The 24,985-nt window shown below is 39.2% G+C and overlaps 1 protein-coding gene and 1 pseudogene across 7 annotated transcripts; one reads left to right on the forward strand and one right to left on the reverse strand.

The window, feature by feature from the left end:
* LOC127434541 (myosin light chain kinase, smooth muscle-like) overlaps window positions 1–24,985 on the forward strand; it is a 33,345-nt pseudogene that overhangs the window by 6,985 nt on the left and 1,375 nt on the right.
* On the reverse strand, window positions 4,634–22,278 carry si:ch211-40k21.5 (uncharacterized protein LOC100332117 homolog). 7 transcript variants are annotated; one of them, XM_051687202.1, is made up of 6 exons: window positions 22,054–22,278; window positions 19,879–20,043; window positions 10,943–11,033; window positions 10,524–10,712; window positions 7,507–7,665; window positions 4,634–7,023 (listed from the first exon to the last, which is right to left on the reverse strand). In XM_051687202.1, exons 1-6 carry the CDS (start codon window positions 22,254–22,256, stop codon window positions 6,730–6,732), a joined length of 1,101 nt encoding a protein of 366 aa, XP_051543162.1. In that variant the 5' UTR covers window positions 22,257–22,278; the 3' UTR covers window positions 4,634–6,729. The 7 variants fall into 7 exon arrangements, with proteins under 7 accessions (XP_051543162.1, XP_051543164.1, XP_051543163.1 ...); XM_051687204.1 differs by having other exon boundaries at window positions 19,879–19,947; window positions 22,054–22,277; XM_051687203.1 differs by having other exon boundaries at window positions 19,879–20,074; window positions 22,054–22,274.

The following is a 24,985-nucleotide window of genomic DNA, read 5'->3' on the forward strand; positions in this document are numbered from 1 at the left end:
AACTTTTCCTTGGACAAACTACTCCACATTCATTGTTTATTCTGTACAAACACAGTTGGACCCCATAGAACTCCGTTAGTGTGGCTATTTTAGAATAGCATACTACTTTTTCTAGTATATGGAATGCATACTGTGCATATTAGGTCAATGACAAGTAAACAATGGAACAACCTGCACTTACGTGCTTCACTTGACCTTACTATGTTGGGAATGGAATGTTAGCTTACTACTAAGTGAACACTGCACAGTATACATTGTATACTAGCATTTTTAAATTGTTTAAAATGTAGGCACCATGTATCTATTTCCAACAGTTGTCACACAACTTAATGGTCATGCAAGTGGTGTTTAGTTATCTTGGGAATCAATCAATATGTTTATGTTGTATTTTTAAAGGAGTATTCAGTGTTCAATACAAGTTAAGCTCAAATGACTGCATTTGTGGAATAATGTTGATTTACCACAAAAATAATTTAGACTTGTTCCCTCCTTTTCTTTAAAACAAGCAAAATACAGTGAGGTCTGACAAATATAGCATGCTCTTTCACATACTATTTAAAGAAAATAGTTGGCAACATTTAGTGTGTTCTGGACATTATGCAGTATGCTAGCTTTCCATTGAGAACACAGCCCAAGTCAGTGACGATCAAGCAAGAGACTGACGCATGATTGTGTTCTAGGTGAACAACAACAGGAAGTGACCTCATACGTGGATGTTGTGATTGACACCACGCACAAAGTGAGGGATCATTACCACATCCATGAAAAACTAGGAGTGTGAGTATCCATGTCTTCAAATAAACAAAGTCTAAATTCTGTAAGTGGGTCATCTCAAAGATAATCTTCTTGAGTAAATACATTTAAATATATATAATTATCTTATTCTTTCACAGGGGGACGTTTGGGGAGGTGTTCAGGATGACCCATAAGCAGACAGGTAGGGTGTGTGCTGGTAAATCTACCGAGCCCGCAGCTTCAGAGAGAAAGCAGCAGCTCGTAAAGAATTAAAGCTGATGAACGAAGTGCATCACCCAAAGCTGGTCCAATGTCTCGCAGCCTATGACACCCCTTCAGAGATTGTAATGATTCTCGAGTATTGAGTTTACTCAAAGCTATCCATAAACTGTCTTAAATTGTACAGTAAATTAGACCTGAGCTATGGAACATGGGTACTGCCCAGTATAATAATAATAAAACTATTTTAAACACTTTCTAATTCTAATAATGCATGCAGCTTTTATAAAAATGCATGCAGCAAGTAAACGTTTTAAAAAACGTATTAAAAAATTGGTGTAAATGCTGAAGCCAGAGAACATTGTCTGTGTCAACAGCACTGGAACCCTCATCAAGATGATTGACCTTCAATTGGCCTGCAAACTAGGTGAGTTTTTAATTTCTAAAACACTATGGAGTTGAGGTTGACTGATTGTGGATTTTACCGATACAGATAACAAAGTTCGTGGAAATGGCAGACAACTGGGGGGTTTTCATGGTTGTCTAAATATGGATTTATTAATAGGCCTATATGGTATGTCAGTCAGTTTTTTCTTTCAGACATTTTCCTGGGATGATTTTTCTGTTATGCACAGTGCTGTGAAAAAGTATTTGCCCCCTTCCTGATTTCTTCTATTTTTCATACTAAATTGTTTTAGATATTTAAACGATATATAACAAAACAAAGGCAACCTGAGTAAACTCAAAATACAGATTTAATATATATATATATATATATATATATATATATATATATATATATATATATATATATACACACACACACGCACACAGGTGCATCTCAGATAGTGAATTGGTGGGTTTTTGTTAAATGTGAGCCAAAATCATCACAATTAAAAAGACTAAAACTACTTCAATCTGTGTGCATTGAATTTATTTAATACACGAGTTTCACAGTTTGAGTTGAATTACTGAAATAAATGAACTTTTCCACGACATTCCAATTTATTGAGATGCACCTGTATATACACTATATTGCCAAAAGTATTCGCTCACCCATCCAAATAATTGAATTCAGGTGTTCCAATCACTTCCATGGCCACAGGTGTATAAAATGAAGCACCTAGGCATGCAGACTGCTTCTACAAACATTTGTGAAAGAATGGGCTGCTCTCAGGAGCTCAGTGAATTCCAGCGTGGTACTGTGATAGCATGCCACTTGTGCAACAAGTCCAGTCGTGAAATTTCCTCGCTACTAAATATTCCACAGTCAACTGTCAGTGGTATTATAACAAAGTGGAAGCGATTGGGAATGACAGCAACTCAGCCACGAAGTGGTAGGCCACGTAAAATGACAGAGCAGGGTCAGCGGATGCTGAGGCACATAGTGCGCAGAGGTCGCCAACTTTCTGCAGAGTCAATCGCTACAGACCTCCAAAGTTCATGTAGCCTTCAGATTAGCTCAAGAACAGTGCGTAGAGAGCTTCATGGAATGGGTTTCCATGGCCGAGCAGCTGCATCCAAGCCATACATCACCAAGTGCAATGCAAAGCGTTGGATGCAGTGGTGTAAAGCACGCCGCCACTGGACTCTAGAGCAGTGGAGACGCGTTCTCTGGAGTGACGAATCACGCTTCTCCATCTGGCTATCTGATGGACGAGTCTGGGTTTGGCGGTTGCCAGGAGAACAGTACTTATCTGACTGCATTGTGCCAACTGTGAAGTTTGGTGAAGGGGGGATTATGGTGTGGGGTTGTTTTTCAGGAGCTGGGCTTGGTTCCAGTGAAAGGAACTCTGAATGCTTCAGCATACCAAGAGATTTTGGACAATTCCATGCTCCCAACTTTGTGGGAACAGTTTGGGGATGGCCCCTTCCTGTTCCAACATGACTGCGCACCAGTGCACAAAGCAAGGTCCATAAAGACATGGATGAGTGAGCTTGGTGTGGAAGAACTTGACTGGCCTGCATAGAGTCCTGACCTCAACCTGATAGAGCACCTTTGGGACGAATTAGAGCGAAGACTGCGAGCCAGGCCTTCTCGTCCAACATCAGTGTCTGACCTCACAAATGCGCTTCTGGAAGAATGGTCAAAAATTCCCATAAACACACTCTTAAACCTTGTGGAAAGCCTTCCCAGAAGAGTTGAAGCTGTTATAGCTGCAAAGGGTGGGCCGACGTCATATTAAATCCTATGGATTAAGAATGGGATGTCACTTAAGTTCATATGCGTCTAAAGGCAGATGAGCGAATACTTTTGGCAATATAGTGTGTATATATATATATATATATATATATATATATATATATATATATATATATATATATTTTTTTTTTTTAAGTTATCCAACTCATATCACCCATGTGAAAAACTAACTGCCCCTTAAACTTAATAGCTGGTTGTGCCACCTTTAGCAACAACAACTGCAACCAAATGCTTCTGATAACTGGAGATCAGTCTTTCACAACACTGTGGTGGAAATCTGGCCCACTCTTCGTTGCTGAACTGCTTTAGTTCAGCCACACTGGAGGGTTTTCGAGCATAAACTGCCCATTTAAGGTCCTGCCACAGCATCTCAATCTGGTTCAAGTCAGGACTTTGTCTAGGCCACTCTAGAACTTTAATTTTGCTTCTTTTGAGACATTCAGAGATGGACTTCTATACTTTGGATCATTGTCTTGCTGCATAATACAGTTGCGCTTGAGCTTCAACTCACGGACTGATGACCGGTCCTTCTCCTTTAGGATTTTCTAGTAGAGAGCAAAATTAATGTTTCCCTCAATTATTGCAAGTCGCCCTGGCCCAGAAGCAGCAAAGCATCCCCACACCATCACACTACCACCATCATGCTTGGCCGTAGGTATGATGTTCTTTTTGTGGAATTCTGTGTTTGATTTACGCCAGATGTAACGGGACCCGTCTTCCAAACAGTTCCACTTTCGACTCATCCGTCCACAGAACATTCTCCCAAAATCTTTGAGGATCATCAAGGTGTGTTTTGGCAAAATTCAGATGAGCCTTAATGTTCTGGGTTTTTGCCTCACCACTCTTCCATGGAATATCTGATAGTGGAGTCACCGTGATCTTTATTAACACGAGAGAGGTCTGCAGTTCCTTAGATGTTGTCCTTGGCTTCTTTTTGTGACATCCTGGATGATTCATCGCTGTGCTCTTGGAGGAATTTTGGAAGGTTGGCCACTTCTGGGAAGGTTCACTACTGTGCCAAGTTTTCTCCATTTGGAGATAATGGCTCTCATTGTGGTTCTTTGGAGTCTCAGAGCCTTTGAAATAGCTTTGTAACCCTTCTCAGACTGATGTATTTCAATCACCTTTTTCCTCATTTCTGAAATTTCTTTCAACTTGGCATAGTGTGCTACTGGGTGAGAACTTTTAGCCAACTTCATTCTGCTGAAAATGTTTTATTTAGGTGTTGATTTGATTAAATGGCTGGCAGTAATCAGGCCTGGGTGTCTAGTCCAGTCTAGTCCCACTGTGAATGCAGTTTCATAGATTTTGGGATTTAGCAAGTAAGGGGCAAACACTTTCACACAGGCCCAGTTGGTATTGGATAAAAAAAATTTTTTGCTTCAATAAATAACATTATCATTTAAAAACTGTATTTTGTGTTTACTCTGATTACCCTTGTTTTAAAAACAGAAGAAATCAGGATGGGGCAAATACTTTTTCAAAGCACTGCATGCCATTATTCAACTTAACTGTTAAAATACATAATTACATGGAATATTTGGTTTAGTTTGACATTTTAGATGTAAAAAAAAAAAAAAAAAAAACCTTTATCAAGTGTTTTTATTCATTTTATAAAAATCAGATGACTGCTGGGACAAGTTTACCTTCTTGGCCCTAAGTTGGAGGTCATCTTATAGAACATGCTAAACATAAATCTAATTATGTTACCATTTAAAAGTAAATGCACATTGTTCTTAATGTGGAAAACAAGCACCTTCTACACAACTACATATAACCCAAATTGTTGTTCTGATAATATAATTTGTAATAAACATTTGCATTAAATTATAAAAGAGTGGCATGAAGCATTATCAGTAGTGAATCCCACTGTATATTTGCTAGAAAATATTATTTCTCCAAAAGAAGTAAAAACCAAAATAATAATAAAAAAAATACATATACAATACAAATAACAGTAAAACATTTTACAGTGTGTTGGAGCAGTCTTTCAATCTGTATGTTGATTCAAACCCCTTCGTGTATATAGCTTTTTAACTAAGCAAAATCGTTACTACATTTCAGTGGATCTAAGAAAAAGCCTTCACTTCAATTTAGAACACTTGATTATCTAATTCAAATAACAATCTACGTTGACGCGAGGATAAAAATATGGATGACTACGGCCCATAATGACCCGTTTAGGGACAGGAAATCCCTACGAGGTGTCAGTGATGGTTTTTCACCTCTAGAGGCCACTGTTCTAACTGTAGAATCCTTTAGCATGGAGGAATCATTTAGGGCTGAACGATTAAACTAAATGAAATCCAAATCCCGACATGACGTAGTGCGATTTATCAAACCGCAAGGGCTGCGATTTTAAATAAATATTATGCACGCTTACTGCGCTTACCGTACGTGCGCAGCGCTGTTCTCCGTACTGTATTACACTTCAAGCACACGTAAAGCTTAGCATGTTATATTTACAGCGCTCTAGATTCACTAATTGCACATTTTCTTAGTTCCAAATATGCTTGGCCGCTAAATGTTACTATCCAAATGTACGTTTTTGTGGACTGGAGTGGATGAGAACATTTCTATGCATTAAAAGGCCACTGTCCACTCTACTACAAACAGAAATGTCTTCCTTCAGTGTCAAAATAAAGGCTTAAGGTTTAGCCCTATTTTTGGCATAGATTTTTGATAACCAATGGTTCCAAAAATAAACTGTTGGCATCGATATATTGGTCTATCTCCAGGATAGAGCTTTTCAATGGAATTATGAAATTGTAACCGTGTTTACAGCAGTTTAATTCATTTTTAATCTGGGCCAGAGCTAGTTGAAAATTGAGTTTACCTTCCAGTTGAGTTATTTTGGTTTCAAAAACCTAAGGGAAAAAAAAAAAAAACATGACCAATTCAAAAAGTTCAACTCAATTCAAAAAGATAAAGCAACTTTAATTTTATGCATTCGAGTCTAACCAGACATTGTACAATTCCCCCCATTTACTAAGGCCCTACTGCTGCATATTGACGAGGGTTCCTACCTTTTGACCAATTAATTTATCGCTTTCACTTTCTAAAAATAATTTTATAGATATTGCACTTTTAGCCGATGACATTTTAAATGTATTTATTTTTTAGTATGAAATATTTTAAAACATTCCATTTACTATCAATTTCAATGCCTTTTCCAGGCCTAGAAAACACATTTAAAATGTGCTTATTTCCAGGTTTTCTATGACCATGGGAACCCTGCTTATTTTTGCAAAGAAATACTGGTTTTTCCAAATTAAATTCCATTAGAGCCGGCACATTCTGTTGTTGTACTTCCTTGGCTGCTACTGCACAAGTATTATAGTTATTCTGTAAAGAACGTCCTTTCTAAAAGCATGAGGTCTTCTTTCCTCCTTGGTTCCATATTTACATGGTATATATTTGCATTCACTGATGAAGTCTTGCACAACATCCTCCGTAATACCAACGAAAAGCAAAAACCTGTTATGTCAAACAACCTTTTTTATTCACTTAGTTTTATTCAACCAAGACACACTTTGAAGTCCTTTCTTCCTCAACTGGTTTTGGCATTTGTACTACGTTGGGTTGTTGTTATGGTAGAGCCACATGAGATGTCCCTTTGAACATTCCCACTGAACATGGACGAAGTTCCCTGATGTTAGCGTTTTAAATTCAAGAACTGGGTCTCCACATTGATGGCAGGTCCTGAAGAGTCCTTTCAAACTGGTATTGTTGACCCCCCATTTTTGTTCCTTCTGTACTATTCCTTGTGTAGTTGAACTGAGATCCTCATTATCTGATGGAGCAATGGAACTCACGCAGACATGTAAACAATCTTCTGGTTGAAGATCAATTTGTTCTTGTTCTTCCTAAATGGGAGAATATAATTAGTGAAGTACTGTAACATGAGCAAGATAGGAAGCAAGATTGATGTTATAAAGGGATAGTTAACCTGAAAATTAAAAATTCTCTTATTTCCACTCCCCTCATGCTGTTCCAAACCTGTATGAATTTCTTTGTTTGATGCAACCCAAAAAGAGATGTTGGGCAGAATGTTAGCCTCAGCCACCACTCCCTTCCTCTGCATCTTTTTTACCCTTAATTGAAAATGAATCGTGACCGAGGCTAACATTGTGCCTAACATCTGCTTTTGTATTTCCACGGAAGAAAGTCATATGGGTTTGAAGTGACATGAAGCTAAAACAGTTTTGCTTTAACTTTTTTGGTCATAACATATTTCCCATACTTTCACTTATTATTTAAAAAAATAAATAAACGTAGAATGAGTAGGTGTGTCCAAACTTTTAACTGCTCGTTAATGACATAGACATGAAACTATATTTTTCACCCACTTTTATATCTTTCCAGAGTTCTTCGTTTTCTTCCGCTGTAATTGTGCTTGATGTTGAACTCTTTAGTGCAAAATTGAGATTGTCTGATGGAGAAACCGTTCTTGTGCTGACATCATCAAATTCATCTTCCATTTTTATTTCACACTCTGCTGGTTCATTCTAAAGGGCAGAAAATAGTGACCCATGTTAGCAAGATATAGAATGTAACAGTACATTTTGACTTCTACGTCAATCAAAGTTCACAAAGCAGGTGAAGCTACTGACATTATCGTTGGCAGAAGGGCTGGGCAGTATGACCGTATATTCCATGGAATGGTAAAAATTAAATTAATACCATAATATATATACAGTGCATTCATAAAGTATTCAGACCTCTTCATTTTTATTTTTTTTTCACATTTTGTTGTTGCAGCCTTATGCTAAAATGCTTAAAAAAAAAAAATTCACATCAATCTACACTCCACACCCCATAATGACAAAGCAAAAAACATTTATCATAACTTTGCAAATTTATTAAAAAGAAAAAACTGAAATGTCACACTGACATAAGTATTCAGACCCTTCACTGACACTTGAAATTTAGCTCAGGTGCATCCCGTTTCTCTATCATCTTTGAGATGTTTCTACACTTTGATTAGAGTCCACCTGTGGCAAATTCAATTGATTGGATATGATTTGGAAAGGCACACACTTGTCTATATAAGGTCTCACAGCTGAAAATCCAAATCAGAGCAGAAACCAAGCCATGAGGTCAAAGGAACAGCCTGCAGAACTCAAGAGACAAGATTGTGTAGAGGCACAGATCTGGGGAAGGCTTAAAAAAAAATTTCACCCAATTTGGAATGCCCAATTCCCAATGCGCTTTTAAGTCCTCGTGGTGGCGTAGTGACTCGCCTCAATCTGGGGTGGCGGAGGACGAATCTCAGTTGCTTCCACGTTTGAGACCGTAAACCTGTGCATCTGATCACATGGCTTGAGTGCGTTGCCATGGAGACATAGCGCGTGTGGAGACTTCAAGCCATCCACGCTCAACTCACCACACGCCCCACCGAGAACGAACCACATTATAGCGACCATGAGGAGGTTACCCCATGTGAATCTTCCCTCCCTGGCTGGAGTCACTCAGCACGCCCTGGGATTCGAACTAGCAAACTCCAGGGATGGTAGCTAGCATCTTTTGCCACTGAGCTACCCAGGCCCCTGGCCTCCATAATTCTTAAATGGAAGTTTGGAACAACCAGGATTTTTCCTTGAGCTGGCTGCCCAGCCAAACTGAGCAATCGAGGGAGAAGGGCCTTGGTAAGAGAGCGGACCAAGAACCCGATGGTTACTCTGGTTGAGCTCCAGAGATCATGTGTGGAGATGGGAGAAACTTCCATATGGACAACTACCACTGCAACACTCCACCGATCTGGGCTTTAAGGCAAAGTGGCACTTCATGTGCAAGACACATGAAAGCCCGCTTAGAATTAGCAAAAAAAGCACGTAAAGGAGACTCAGACTGAGAAACAAGATTCTCTGGTCTGATTAAATGTAGATTGAACTGTTTGGCCTCAATTCCAAGTGTCATTTCTGTAGGAAACCAGGCACCGCTCATCACCTGCGCCATATCATCCCAACGGTGAAGCATGGTGGTGGGAACATCATGCTGTGGTGGTGTTTTTCAGCAGCATGGACTGGTCAGGGTTGAAGGAAATCTGAACGCAGCAAAATACAGAGATATCCTTAATGAAAACCTGGTCCAGAGCACACAGGACCTCGGACTGGGCCAAAGGTTCACCTTCCAACAGGACACAACCAAGACAACACAAATGTGGGTTAGGGACATCTCTGTGAACGTCCTTGAGTGGCCCAGCTAGAGCCCGGACTTGAACCCAATCGAACATCTCTGGAGAGACCTGAAAATGGCTGTCCACCAACAGTCCCCATCCAACCTGACAACTTGAGAGGATCTGCAGAGAAGAATGGCAGAAAATCTCCAAATCCAGGTTTGCAAAGCTTGTCACATCACACCCAAAAAGACTTACAGCCCCAATCGCTGCCAAAGGTGCTTCCACTAAGTACTTAGTAAAGGCTCTGAATACTTATGTCAATGTGATATTTTAGTTTTTTCTTTAATACATTTGCAGTTATCAAAAATCTGGGTTTTGCTTTGTCATTATAGGGTATGGAGTGTATATTGATCTGAAAAAATAAAGCATTTTAGCATAAGGCTGCAACATACCAGTATGTGAAAAAAAACTTTGAATGCACTGTATCTGTGTGCCTATTAGCGGGCAGGACTGCTTCATATTATTTACAGATCAGAGTAACGATGAAACGTGATCAGATCACCCGAGATGGATCTTAAAGGGATAGTTCATCCTAAAATTATAATTCTCATTTACTCACCTTTACTCCAAAAAATTTTTTCCTTCTGCTTAACACAGATTTTAAGGAGAATATTTCAGATCTGTAGGTCCATACAATGCAAGTGAATGGTGGCCTAAACTTTGAATCTTCAAAAATCACAAAGTCAGCATAAAAGTAATTCATAAGACTCTAGTGGTTAAATCCATATCCTCTGAATTGATATTGGTGTGGGTGAGAAACAATGCTCAAGTCCGTTTTTACTATAAATCTCCACCTTTGACCAGCCCCATCCAGTAGGTGGCGATATGCAAGAAGAATGTGAATCGCCAAAAAGTAAAAGTGAAAATGTATAGAAAAGGACTTATTGATCTGTTTCTCACCTACTCTGATCATATCACTTCTGAAGACATTGATTTAACCACTGGAGCCATATGAATTACTTTTATGCTAACTTATAGATTTTTGGAGATTCAAAGTTCTAGCCACCATTCACTTGCATTGTATACACCAACGGAGCTGAAAGATTCTTCAAAAATTGTGAGTTCTGCAGAAGAAAGTCATACACATCTGGGACGGCATGAGGGGAGTCGAAGAGAATTTTCATTTTTGGGTGAATATCCCTTTAATATCAGTTGTAAATGGCCAATATGTATAAGATGACTTACTAACTGATTCTGCAATGTATGAGGGAGGTCATAGGAGATCCCAAAGACCTCTACATTGCCACTTTCATAAGGAGACTGGGTCTCCGAACTGGCCTGAGAGAGATCTTTTAACTTTGCATCCTGGATGGGCTGACATGGGTTTGGTGATTTTGGATCTTGACTCTGCTGGGAAGAATCAATCAGGGTCTCCTAAAAAAAAAAAAAAAATAAAAAAAAATCCATCTTTAGATGAGGATACAATGAGTATGTTGTATCAGATGCAGTGTAAACAATGCTTTGTACAGCTAACAGTTTTATCACAATGACGGTTCTTTATAGTAAAAAAAACAGTTTAAAAGCTGAAAACTGACCCTCTTCCCCTGCAAACAGCCAGAGTTCGTGCAATATTATACGATTAATGTTTTCCTTTGCTCACATACCTCGATTTGTGGCACATGTATTTTCGGTGGTCTTCCTCTTTTTCTGCGAGGTTTCCTGAAATTGATTCCCGAAAGCTCTTTACCGCATACACTTAAAGAAAAATGAGAGCCAATAGGTAAGCTAGTAGCAAAATTTGGATGCTATACAACTATATATTAAAAGGAATATTCCAGGTTCAATACAAGTTAAGCTCAATTGACAGCATTTGTGGCATGTTGATTACCACACAATAATTTAGACTTATCTCCTATCCATCTATCTAATATATATATAAAAATCTGAGTTGCAGTGAGGTACTTGCAATGGAAGTGGATGGGGCCAATCCGTAAACTTTAAAATACTCCCTCATTGGGCATTCAAAAGTATAGCTTCAAGATGTAAACAATATACATAATAAAATCGCTTGCTAACCTTTTGTGTAAAGTTATATCCACTTAAAACATTGTTGCCATGATGATGTAATGCATAAACCCTGTAATCCTGCAAAAACGTTTTATTTTTATAACTTTACAGCTAAATGCACAATTTTAACAGAATTAATGTAAGTGCTATTTATTAAATAAGCGTCACATTTCTGCTTTTAAAAACCCTTTGTGCCACACTGCAACATTGATTTTTGCTTTTTATAATAAAAAGAGGAATGAGTCAATTATTTTTTGTAGTAATCTTCATCATGCCACAAATGCTGTCCATTGAGCTTAACTTGTAATGAAACTGGAATATTCCTTCTAATTTATTGACTTTATAGATAGTGGTATCTATCAGGTTGTTATTATTGCAATTTGTGGAAGTTGTAATACGAATATAACTATGCGTGAAAAAAAAACAATTACAATTTTTGTCTGATCTTTTTATCCAAAGCGTGAAGCATTTGTATGTTTCCACTGATCATGGTTTAAATAATGGGAGGTTACCACCACCCCCTAGGAAGATACGCCCCTGTCCTGTTTAGGGAAATGGTCATATGTTGGCTAATTAGAAGACGTAGCAAGAACCCATAAAAATGAAATTTTCAACTGTCCTTCCTCAAAAATGAAATCCGAGCACTGCAGTACCACAACCCATAATAAAATGCCCCATTAGAGTGGCTAACGGTATCTAACGAACTACCGCGCTACTGTTAGAGAGATACCCAGTCTATGGGTCCAATAAAATATCTTACTTGTCGAGCAAGAAAAAAGCCAACTCTGGGTCCGTTTTAAATCCTTTCAGATCTCGGAGTTGTCGCCACCTCTGAAAAGCCAAGCCGATGTTGATTCGTGTTTTATTACGAGCTCTGTCGTTTTCCCTTTTTGCTTGCCGACTCTGCTCGGTTCGTGGTTTCTTAGTTTTTTCAACGGGTGATTCCCCAGAGGGGTGATTTTTTGAGCGATCCATCGTCAGTGTTGCTCATTTGTTGTGGCTACACGCTTTTAGCTTGACGGACATGACGTCAACGCGCACGGACGCACGACGGAAGTATGCAATTTCCCAGGAAGTCCGTCCCGACCGTTCTAAAATATAAATCATTAAGGCTTACCTTAGTCTAACAGGCTAAGGCAGAAATACGGTTTGGAAGACGGGTTAAGTGGGGTGTACTCACTCGTTAATTAAATTCATCATTTCTAACGAACAAGCTGTCCTTTTCTTTGCAAAGTTATTGTATGGTAAATGAGATTAACATCTACTTTTGTATTTCCACGGAGGAAAGAACGTCACACTGGTCTTGACATGAGGGTGAGTAAATGACAGAACTATCCATTTAAAGCTGCATTCAGCGATTCCCGAGAAAGTGTGTTGATGTTTGCACTCAACACCCAAACAAACACACTCCTCCCTCAGTGCTCCTTCAGAAGCCCCGTCCCCCAAATAATCCCACTGTGCGAGGCCGTCGTGGCTAACCTTAGCAAACGTTGTACGGACAAATACCATGATATACAACACAACAACAACATAGCAAGTAATGTAAATAACGTTAGCTAGGTAGTTGGTTAGCAAATTGTTGCAACAACATGCAGAGAGGACGAGACTGTTTCCCAGAGTCAGCACACCAGCTCCAGACAACTCTCCTGCTACTATAGCTAGCATCACAACAACAGCATGTCTTGGTTCTGTGAAACATAGCAAAACTAATGTCAACCACCTATCAAGCAGAAACAGAGCAACCTCCGCATCCGTCTTCAGGCCTTTCCGCTTCCGCAGGTCTGTCCACCGTTGGAAAGCCTCTCCGATGTTGACGCGGCTCCTAGCCCTTGCCTGATCATACACCTTCTTTTTCATTTTATATTCGTCTGACCTTTTTCTCTTGGGCTTTTTCTCGGCCATCTCTCGTGCTTGGAGTTCAGCAAGTTAGCATTAGCGAGATTTGCCTTCCCTCTTCTAATAAATTTCCCTCTCGCTCACTGCGCCATGTCGCTCCCTTTCCCCCCTCTCCTGTGCACGAGCACGAGCGGGTCGACTAGAGGCCGCTGTTCAGCAGGTTTTCGTGTGAGAACGCGTCCGGGTGCTCGTGCGCAGTTGAGCGACGCGAGAAACGCGCGTCGAGGGGGCGGGGCTGTTTAATGCGAACAGATTACGTAACGTACAAAGAGACTGAACGTGATTCACCGGCATCATGCTGAAAGTTGAGGTAGCATAATTAAAATTACAGTTATGAATGTTTTACTATAAACTTTGAGACTGTATATTATATTTGACTCTCCAGTGCTGAAACAGGGCTAAAAGTGTGGATATAGGCCTGACTATGTGAGACTGTAGTTTGAAGTAATCACTTTTCTTTGCATGATACATTGACCGCATTTATACGATAGCCTATGTCGGCGTTAGCCAGCTAGCCAGCTTTATCTAAATTTGGTGGATGATGACTGTAGCTGTTTATAAAAGACTGTACATTACACATATGTTGAGACAATTGAGTATTGATGTGATATATCAATGTGCTATTGTTTTATAATAGAATGTATATATTTTCTGTATAACCAAGTTGTTACACTAAAGAATTGAGCTTTTTGCATTCTTGAGCACTGTCTAGCATTCATTTAATGTGTTTAGTTTACCTTGCTGAATAATTACAGATTAACAGCGTTTGTCAGTTACTGTGAATCAGCATACCTGACTTTTAGTATAAAGAGAAGATTGTTGAAATTATTTGAAATTTACGAGGCAAGGTAGCTTGCAATTCGTCAGCATTACCAGGCAAGATCAAGTTAGCTAAAATTACACAATCAATCCTTATGGCACTATATTTCACATGCTTTGCAGTTATGGAAGCTTACCGGTCCAATAAGAAGAACGCCAATTCAGGGTCGGTTTTGATCCCCAAAACCGAACGAAGGTCCCGCCAGGAATCAAATGCCCTGCCGATGTTCACTCTAGTTTTCGCTCGATCACGATCCCGTTCCCGCTTAGCCATACGGGATTCAGTAGATAAATGTTTTTTTGTCTTACTCTGAGTTTGTGTAGTAGTCGGTGTTGTGCTGGAAGCCGGACGTTTGCTGGATTCCATTTCTAAGATAACGTTACCTAGTGTTGCAGTTTGTTGCTGTTGAATAGCGGAAGAGAAGCACTGAGGCACGGCTTTCGGGAGCGCGCATAAACGTCACATCCTTTTGATTTTCCCGGCAAAACCGACCCCCTTCCCTTCGTATGCAAATCAGTCTACAGGCTTTAACAGGCAACCTAGATAGTGTCTGGGAAGGGCTCATTTTTTAAGTAACAAGCCGTTTATACATTGGCAAAAAAAAAAAAAAGGCGAATATTACATGAAAATTGTTTCTTGTAGCATTCCGTTTTTCATCAAGTCATTTTTATTTGTATAGCGCCTTTCACAACACACAGTTTTAAATCAGCTTTGGAGAAAAGATCAGGCATTAACAGAAGATAAAACCGTAATATCTATAATGTCCTAAAGTCATCATTGTGTAGTTTGATTAAATGATTGTGAATTGTTTAAAAATATGTAATTAATAATTGTATTTATAACCCCAGTGAGCAAGCCGAAGGCTCCATAAGATGTTGGTTAATGGAGAAAAATAACCTTGGGAGAAACCAGGTTCACTGTGGGGGCCAGTTCCCCTCTGGCTACCATCATGAATATAATGACAATATTACTGGTGTATAGTGCAAGTCATGGTTTAAAATTATTAAACTAAGTAAGTGTTAAGGGTCAGTGTTTGAAACAAAGATTTTGTATGAACTGTAAGATTAATGACTAATGTCTTTGAAGTTCATCCTGGATTAACTGCAGAAGTTCACATAGATGCAGTTGTCCTTGTTAGTTGGCTGATGAAGGGTTTTGTTAGCAGTTAATTGATAGTCTATGTATTCCATTTTCAAGAGTGTAGTCCATCATTAGACCGAGGTGATGTGCATGAAATAAACAATATTTATTTATTTGTAATAGTTGTGCTATTGTCTTTTGTTCTTCATCTTACATCTATTCATCACACTCTGGTGATATATGCGAATGCTGGCAGTGGAATATTAAATTATATTGATATTAGAGGTTACTGAAATCTGTTACCCCTCTTTATTCTCAACTAAGTGCATCTAATGATCACCAAACTCATTCAGGCGATGTCTATCTCTTCTGTGTTATCCTCCAATAGATTTTATTCTTATGGTATATGACAAAGCATAGAGAAACAGCAGGGTCACCAAATCCGACAGCACATTAGAGGTTACCGTTTACGGCATCTACAATACTGCTGAAATTTCTCAGCTGATTTTTATTTTACATTTATATTGTACCTTTGCTTATTCCTGCTAAGAATTTGTAACCAATAAAAAGCTTTTATTGTTGAGATTCCCTCGGGAGGCTTCGTTTGCTGACTTTGAGTATGTTGTGCAAGAACAGAGGAGTCTTCAGTTTCATTTCATAAGTAAAGTTGAGTTGCTTATAATTTAGGTTAGATTCAACTATCTTTACATCACCTGAAAAAAGAATAGGGTAAAAGGTGTATGATAAATGTACACACTGCAATACAAAACAAAAGACTTTAATGCCACTCTAACAATAATTCACCATCAAATTGTTGTCAGCCCTGCTCAATCTTTTATAGAACAAAAATACAAACAGAAGTCTATATACAGTATTGTACATATGTGAAATGCATGCTGGGCAAAGGAAATTGTTGTCAACCATCTGCTGCAGTTGTAACATCTGTACAAAAAAATAAAAGGCTAAATGAAAGGTGCAAAACAATTCTATCAAAATGCTTTGGTAAATAGTCCACCTAATAAACATCCAATATGCTCAATGTTTTCGAATTTTGTACAATAAAGTGTGTGTTTAACTTTTGAGTTCAGTAAAGTCTTAACTATTACTGTTTTGCAAGAAAAATAACCACTGAAAACAAGCACAATGTATAGTTATGATTTTTTATTTTTATTTTTTTGGTAATGACTGAACCAATTAATGTTAAGTATACATGCCAGACCTCTTTGAAAAATCTAACACGTGTATGGGAAAAATAATTCCATATACTCTTCACCCTAGAATTTTCACAATGTTCATTAGTAAGGAGTTATTTAGCAGAAACTTTTATCCAAAGGTACTTCCAGTACAGGTGCATCTCAATAAATTAGAATGTCGTGGAAAAGTTCATTTATTTCAGTAATTCAACTCAAATTGTGAAACTCGTGTATTAAATAAATTCAATGCACACAGACTGAAGTAGTTTAAGTCTTTGGTTCTTTTAATTGTGATGATTTTGGCTCACATTTAACAAAAACCCACCAATTCACCATCTCAAAAAATTAGAATACATCATAAGACCAATAAAAAAAACATTTTTAGTGAATTGTTGGCCTTCTGGAAAGTATGTTCATTTACTGTATATGTACTCAATACTTGGTAGGGGCTCCTTTTGCTTTAATTACTGCCTCAATTCGGCGTGGCATGGAGGTGATCATTTTGTGGCACTGCTGAGGTGGTATGGAAGCCCAGGTTTCTTTGACAGTGGCCTTCAGCTCATCTGCATTTTTTGGTCTCTTGTTTCTCATTTTCCTCTTGACAATACCCCATAGATTCTCTATGGGGTTCAGGTCTGGTGAGTTTGCTGGCCAGTCAAGCACACCAACACCATGGTCATTTAACCAACTTTTGGTGCTTTTGGCAGTGTGGGCAGGTGCCAAATCCTGCTGGAAAATGAAATCAGCATCTTTAAAAAGCTGGTCAGCAGAAGGAAGCATGAAGTGCTCCAAAATTTCTTGGTAAACGGGTGCAGTGACTTTGGTTTTCAAAAAACACAATGGACCAACACCAGCAGATGACATTGCACCCCAAATCATCACAGACTGTGGAAACTTAACACTGGACTTCAAGCAACTTGGGCTATGAGCTTCTCCACCCTTCCTCCAGACTCTAGGACCTTGGTTTCCAAATGAAATACAAAACTTGCTCTCATCTGAAAGAGGACTTTGGACCACTGGGCAGCAGTCCAGTTCTTCTTCTTCTCAGCCCAGGTAAGACGCCTCTGATGTTGTCTGTGGTTCAGGAGTGGCTTAACAAGAGGAATACGACAACTGTAGCCAAATTCCTTGACACGTCTGTGTGTGGTGGCTCTTGATGCCTTGACCCCAGCCTCAGTCCATTCCTTGTGAAGTTCACCCAAATTTTTGAATCGATTTTGCTTGACAATCATAAGGCTGCGGTTCTCTCGGTTGGTTGTGCATCTTTTTCTTCCACACTTTTTCCTTCCACTCAACTTTCTGTTAACATGCTTGGATACAGCACTCTGTGAACAGCCAGCTTCTTTGGCAATGAATGTTTGTGGTTTACCCTCCTTGTGAAGGGTGTCAATTATTGATCTGTCAGATCAGCAGTCTTTCCCATGATTGTGTAGCCTAGTGAACCAAACTGAGAGACCATTTTGAAGGCTCAGGAAACCTTTGCAGGTGTTTTGAGTTGATTAGCTGATTGGCATGTCACCATATTCTAATTTTTTGAGATAGTGAATTGGTGGGTTTTTGTTAAATGTGAGCCAAAATCATCACAATTAAAAGAACCAAAGACTTAAACTACTTCAGTCTGTGTGCACTGAATTTATTTAATACACGAGTTTCACAATTTGAGTTGAATTACTGAAATAAATGAACTTTTCCACGACATTCTAATTTATTGAGATGCACCTGTATATTTGTTAGACATTCCTTGAATGAGTTTGGTAATCATTAGACACAGCTGAAATTTAAAGAGGGGTAACAGATTTCGGTAACCTCTAATATAAATATAATTTAATATTCCGCTGTCAGCGGGGCCTGGGTAGCTCAGAGAGTAAAGAAACTGACTACCAACCCTGGAGTCATGAGTTCAAATCCAGGGCGTGCTGAGTGACTCCAGCCAGGTCTCCTAAGCAACCAAATTAGCATGGTTGCTAGGGAGGGTAGAGTCACATGGGGTAACCTCCTCGTGGTCGCTATAATGTGGTTCGCTTGGTGAGTTGTGTGTGGATGCCGCAGAGAATAGTGTGAAGCCTCCACACGTGCTATGTCTCCGCGGTAACATGCGCAATAAGCCACGTGATAAAATGCGCGGATTGACCGTCTCAGATGCGGAGGCAACTGAGATTAGTCCTCCACCACCCGGACTGAGGGGAGTCACTACGCCACCACCAGGACCTAAAACGCATTGGGAATTGGGCAGAAGAAAAATATTCCACTGTAAGTATTGGTGTACCTGCTTTTCATAGACCAATGTGGATATATCACCAAAGTGTGGTGAACAGATGTAAGATGAAGAACAAAGACAATAACACAACTATTACAAATAAATGTATTTCGTGCACAAATAAACAATAAAAAAACGGAATTTAAGAACACCAATATTAAAAGTAAATGCATCTTTAAAGGTGCACTCAGCGATTCCTGAGAAACACTGTTGATATTGGAACTCAACTGCCAAAACAAACACACCCCTCCCTTCAGTGCTCCTTTGGAAGACCCGCCCCCCCAAATTCATGCATGCGAGACGGTTTTACGCACACCAGCTCCAGACAATCGCATCTCTCCTGCTACTAAATCTAACATCACAAGAACAGCATATATGAGTTCTGTGAAACATATCAAAATTGATGTTACCCACCTATCGAGAAGAGCAACTTCTGCATCCGTCTTAAAGCCTTTTACCTCTCCACCGCTGAAAAGCCTCGCCGATGTTGACGTGACTCCTAGCCCTCGACTTATCATAATCCTCCTTTAGTTTCTATTCATCTTACTTTATTCTTTTGGTCTTTTTCTCAGCCATTTGTCCTCATTGGAGTTTAGAAAGTTCGCATTAGCCAGATTTGCCGTCGCTCTTCCAATGAATTTCCCTCTCGCTCTAACCCCCAACCCCCCATCCTGTGCACGTGCAAGAACCACCCCTTGTTGCTGATTGGCTGGAGTAGTGTTGTGTTGTTCGGTCTATTCCACTTTGTTTTTGTCCCATTTACAGAGCCAGGGCTGTATACAAATACTAGATTTTTTCCAGAATTTGACAGTGTCTTCGATTAGAATTACAGACTGCACCTTTAAGAAATCTGTCGCATTAAACAGCCCCACCACCTCGACGCACGTGTTTCTCACGTCACTTTTCAGTGCGTGGTGACGCTCACTGAGCACGAGCACCGGACACGTTCTCACACAAACTGAACAGCGGCCTCTAGTCACAGATTTTGGCACAACACCTGCCCCTGTTGCTGGTTGGCTGGAATAGAGTTGTGTGGATCGGTTAGATCCACTTTGTTTATATTCCCATTTACAGAGCCAGGGCTGTCTACAAACACCGGACGGACAGCTAGCGGACCGTGAAGAGATATTTGTGGAATTTGACACTGTGTTGGATTAAAATGACTTACTCCACCATTAAAGCACTATTCTGCATTTGTAAACACCAGCTGACTTGCATCTGCTATAGGTACTCCAACTTGTATAGTACACCCCTTGCATAACGCGTATTTGAAATTGAGTTCCTTACCTGTCCAGCAAATAACGTGCAACCTCTGCATCATTCTTCATGCCTTTCGCTGCCATTAGCGCTTTCCACCTGAAATAGGTTTTGCCGATGTTTACTCTAAATTTCTGCCTCAGTTGGTCTCTTTCGCTTTTCTTCTGTCCGCACATTTTGGTGGTGTCTCCGCAGCTAATGCATAAACATGGTCCATAGTTTCCTCCTGAAAAGAGCATTTAATGCTGACAACAATGCCCTACGAATAATAGAGATCACAAACTCTGCGTTTGTAGCGTCAAGGTGAAAAAACAAAAAATAAATAAACTTGGATCACACACATCAAAATGGTGATGTCATAGAAACGTCTCCCTGTTGGGATCCAGTGGCGTTACCGCAGAAACAGGTGCGGGCGTTAAGAGTTTTTGGGCCGAGTTTGTATTTTCCCATGGCTATCGGAGGGTCTCTGTCTCTGACAGTGCGTGATGTAACTGCAGAGTTGGGGAGTAATGGAATAACGTATTTAAAATATAAAATATAAGTAACTGTATTCCACTACAGTTACATTTTAAATCATTGGTATTTAGAATATAGTTACATTCAAAAAGTATTTTGATTACTGAAGAGATTACTTTGCATTTTATTGTCATTTGTTTCATTTAATATTTAGTCCTTTCAGATGGAAAACATTTATACATATAAATCATCAAATCAAATCACTTTATTGTCACACAGCCATATACACAAGTGCAATGGTGTGTGAAATTCTTGGGAAATGATGCGATCCAACAGCGGTGAAACACTTTCTTACGATGTGTTTCATTCATACGAGCAGAAAAAGAAAATGTTTGAAGTTTGGAGCAGAAGAAATAGAAATAAATCTTGTGTAAATTGTCAGCTTTACGCTAAGCTAAAATGTAGTTTCTAGCCATTATACATGCACAAAAATCGTATTCTTGATGATAATTTTGGTATTTTCCTGTAAAAATATCTAAAAATCCTTAAAACAAGATCAAGAATTAGATCTTTAGAAACAACACTGCATAAGATATTTAGGTTTTTCAGAGAATGTATTTTTAACATGTGTATATTGTCTTACTGTACTGACAGAATTTTTATAGTCAAAACAAGTGAAAAAATGTACCAGTGCTGAAGAAGTAATCCAAAGTATTTAGAATACATTACAAATGACATTTTGCAGCATGTGATCTGTAGTGGAATACATTTCAAAAGTAACCCTCCCAACCCTGTGTAAATATTGCACCAAGCCAATGGGAGGGACATGACTGGTCATGTGATCGAAACAACATGGCGTCTACCTTGAGGTTGGACCACCCTAATGTACTGTAGAATAAATTGCTGGTATACAACATACCAGTATACATAATTTAACACCTATTTGTCAAAAAAAAAAAAAAAAAAAAAAAAAAAGTTGTTGAACATAAAGTGAGGGAAAATACTCTGAGCATCTTTTGGTTATAAGCTTGAACTGCAGTGATTTAGAAGAATTATTCATACCTACTATCAAATCAATTGTTAAAGGTGCTATAAGTAAGATTGACAACAAGCGTTTGAAATGGGTACTGCAGTCCAAATATTGGAGAGTTGTCTGCCCCGCCCCAGACTCGAAGCTCATGCGGGTTGCCAGAAAGAGGACAACTCTTGCTTGCTTGCTTTGGACACTCGTAGCTAAAAAAATATACCATAATCAACCTATGTCCACAGAAAATTGTACATCGTTGAACTAAAATATCTACCTAGCAATCTAACCCTTGCGACATTTCACCACATTCGTTAATTCAGTCACAAAATGCAATAAAAACGTCTAAAACGGATGTAAGGTTTACATTAGATGGATAAAAACTGTAGCAAGTAGTTAGGGATGGCCATGAGTAACGTTACTCGAAGAGACGTCAGTATTCATTAAACGTAAAGAGTAATCGCATTCGTAAACTGAGTCAAGCTTGTGGTTTCTGTCGTATTTTTCTGTCACGCTTGTTGTTGCCAAGGTTGTAAACAGCCGTGGCCCGTCCGCTCCGCCTCATTAGTCGGGAACATTTCACCGGCTGTGTCTTTCTGCCTTGAAACCAGGCTGCACATGAAATACAGTATGAATGCGAGTACTCAAATGTTTACTCAATGTCCATCCCTACTAGTAGCCGAGATAAATTAGATAGCTAATTTTAGGTGAAGCTCAATGCTTACCAGTTAAGGAGAAAATGAGCCAACTCAGCATCAGTTTTAAAGGATTTCTGGGCTTTAAGCTCTCTCCATCTTCCAAAGGCATCTCCAATATTTATCCTTGTTTTACTACGCCTCTGGTCATGGTGGATTTTAGACGGATGGCGAGGCTTTTTAGGTCGGGTGGAATCTGTTATCTCTGATCCAGCTCGTTTGCTGGCTTCCATGATGCAGCACGCAGTGTTGTTTGCCCGCAAACTTGTTCAAATCTGGCAACCCGGCGGTGTCGAAATACTATTGGTTGGTGAGTGGGCAGTGGGCGGGATCACACAGGCCAAGCCTGGAATGGAAACTTCAAAGTAGAATATACTTGCTGTGCGCATTGTTATCGGAGAAGCCAGTATTCCAGCTTAGCATGTTTCCTAATTCTCTAATGACATATGGTCATTTTATGATTTTAGTAGAGTAAAAATATTACATACAGCACCTTTAATTTGTCTAACGTGCAACACAGTACTTGGGTTTTCCTATAGCCAACATTTGAAAGCTTTATTTAGCAGATAACAAGTCAAATGTAACCAGTAATAAGAGATACAGTAGGTGTGTGTTAATGTAATGTATATGGTTAATCTTTGAGAATTCCTTCTGATTATTACATTTGTTTCTGACCCATGCAGAGCCTGGGAAACCTCTGATGGTGTTGCATGGGACTCCAGAGTTTGTGGCCCCAGAAGTCATCAATTATGAGCCTGTGGATCTGGCCACTGACATGTGGAGCATTGGTGTCATATGCTACATCCTGTAAGGAATTAAATGAAATTTGATGAATTATGGCAACTCTAGCTGCCACCTACTTCTTCAATTAATCGATTATAATTAAATGTATTCAAGTATTTTGTTTCATGTAGTAATTTTGAACCCCCCCCACACACACACACTTTCTCAGATAGAGTGGTGAGTCTCTGTTTCAGGGCAGCAGCAATACAGAAACTCTTGCTCTGGTAACTGCAGCTCAGTGGGAATTTGACCCGGAGAGTTTTTATGGCATCACAGATGAGGCTAAAGATTTCATCAGTGGCTTGTTGAAGGACAAGAGGTGAACTTGAGGAAATATTATCCACAAGAAATAAACATGGTCACTTCCTGCATGTTTTTGTTGGGTTTTAGAGAAGTGAAATAGGCTTATCAACTTCTAAAAGGGAGGAGAAAACCATTCCTGCATCTTTTGTTGCAGATGTCAAAGGCTGTATGTCCAATCAAACTCTATGGCATTTTGGTGCACATTTATCTTGATGCAAGACAATTAAAGGGATAGCTCAACTAAAACTGAAAATATTCTCATTATTTACTCCACCCTCATGCCGTCCCAGATGTGTATGACTTTCTTTCTTCAGCAGATCACAAAGATTTTTATAAGACGATCTCAGCTCTGTAGGTCCATACAATGCAAGTGAATGGTAATCAGACCTTTTGTAGCTCCAAAAATCACAAAGGAAACAGAAGTTATCCGTATGACTCCAGTGGTTAAATCCATATCTTCAGAAGAGATTATAAGTGTGGGTGAGAAACAGATCAAAATTTAAGTCTTTTTTAAACTAAATCTCCACTTTCAATTTTACATATGCAAGTCACATGTGATGTCTGTTTAGTTTAACTTTCACAAGTGAAAGTTAAAGTGGAGATTTAGAGTAGTTTCTCACCCACACCTATTATATTGCTTCTGAAGATATGGATTACTTTTGTTTCCTTTGTGATTTTTGAATCTTCAAAGGTCTGATCACCATTCACTTGCATTGTGAGGACCTACAGAGCTGAGATATTTTTCTAAAAATCTTAGTTTGTGTTCTGCAGAAGAAAGTCATACACATCTGGAATGGCATGAGGGCGAGTAAATTATGGGAATTAAAATTTTTGGGTGAACTATCCCTGTTAGGAGAATGCCAACATGAACGGCTTGCATGAAAAGCCCTTATCCTCAAACCATGACCAAATCTATGCAATGTTAAAGAAACAATTAAAACCAGACTACTTTTAAAAACGAGTACAGGTTTGGTACTCTGAGTCGCCACTTGATGTCCAATATAAAATCTGGGTCCTGAAGCAAACCAGTTTAGAATCACTGAACTATGTTATACAAACCACACCCACACATACTACTGTTTTGTGCTTTTTAATCATTCTTTGATTTTTTTAAATTTATTTAAAGATCAAGACTATCCTGTGAGAAAGCTTTAGCTCATCCCTGGATAGCTTCGTTTGATGACTCGAACTGTAGAACAACCAAATCCCTCAACAAAGACAAGAGGAGGAAGTTCCTTGCCAGGCAGAAATGGACGGTATGAAAATGTATAAGCTATTCTTGTTGCCAAATGCAAAGTCTCTACATAGTGGTTCTGTGTTGCAGAAAACTGGTAAAGCCCTGCTCGCGCTGAAGAGGATGGCGCAGTCCAGCAAATCTGATGGACTACATTCTCCCTGCAGTTCTGTAGATTGTAAAATATACACATGGCCACTTAGTAAAGAGCCATCTTGTATCTCCTGTCATCAAACCTTTTCTTCTCTCTCTCTGCCTCTGCTATTACATTTCAGATCCTGGTCTGGGGAAGGAGGCAGAACAAGTGGTAGAATCTGTAGAAAAGCACTTGAGGAGTGAACCACGCTTCCATCAAGTCCTACGTGACCTCACCGAGACCTGTGGAGCCACTGTGCATTTGGCCTGTACAATACATGGTACTGTCAACACGCACTCATAATGTGCATGTTTGACAGAGGAAAATTTTCCCTAATTGAAAATAGGGGGAAAAGGCTAGAAAATTCTATCATTTTACTAACTCTCATGTTGTTCCAAAGCTGTAGAACTTTCTTCTTTGGAGCACAAAAGATATTAAAAGAACAATTGGCAGCATTTTTGGCACAATGTTTATTTAAAAAAAGGCAAAAATCGTAGTTGCAGTAA

Source organism: Myxocyprinus asiaticus, chromosome 44 (genome assembly GCF_019703515.2).
Source record: "Myxocyprinus asiaticus isolate MX2 ecotype Aquarium Trade chromosome 44, UBuf_Myxa_2, whole genome shotgun sequence".
NCBI classification, from domain to species: domain Eukaryota; kingdom Metazoa; phylum Chordata; class Actinopteri; order Cypriniformes; family Catostomidae; genus Myxocyprinus; species Myxocyprinus asiaticus.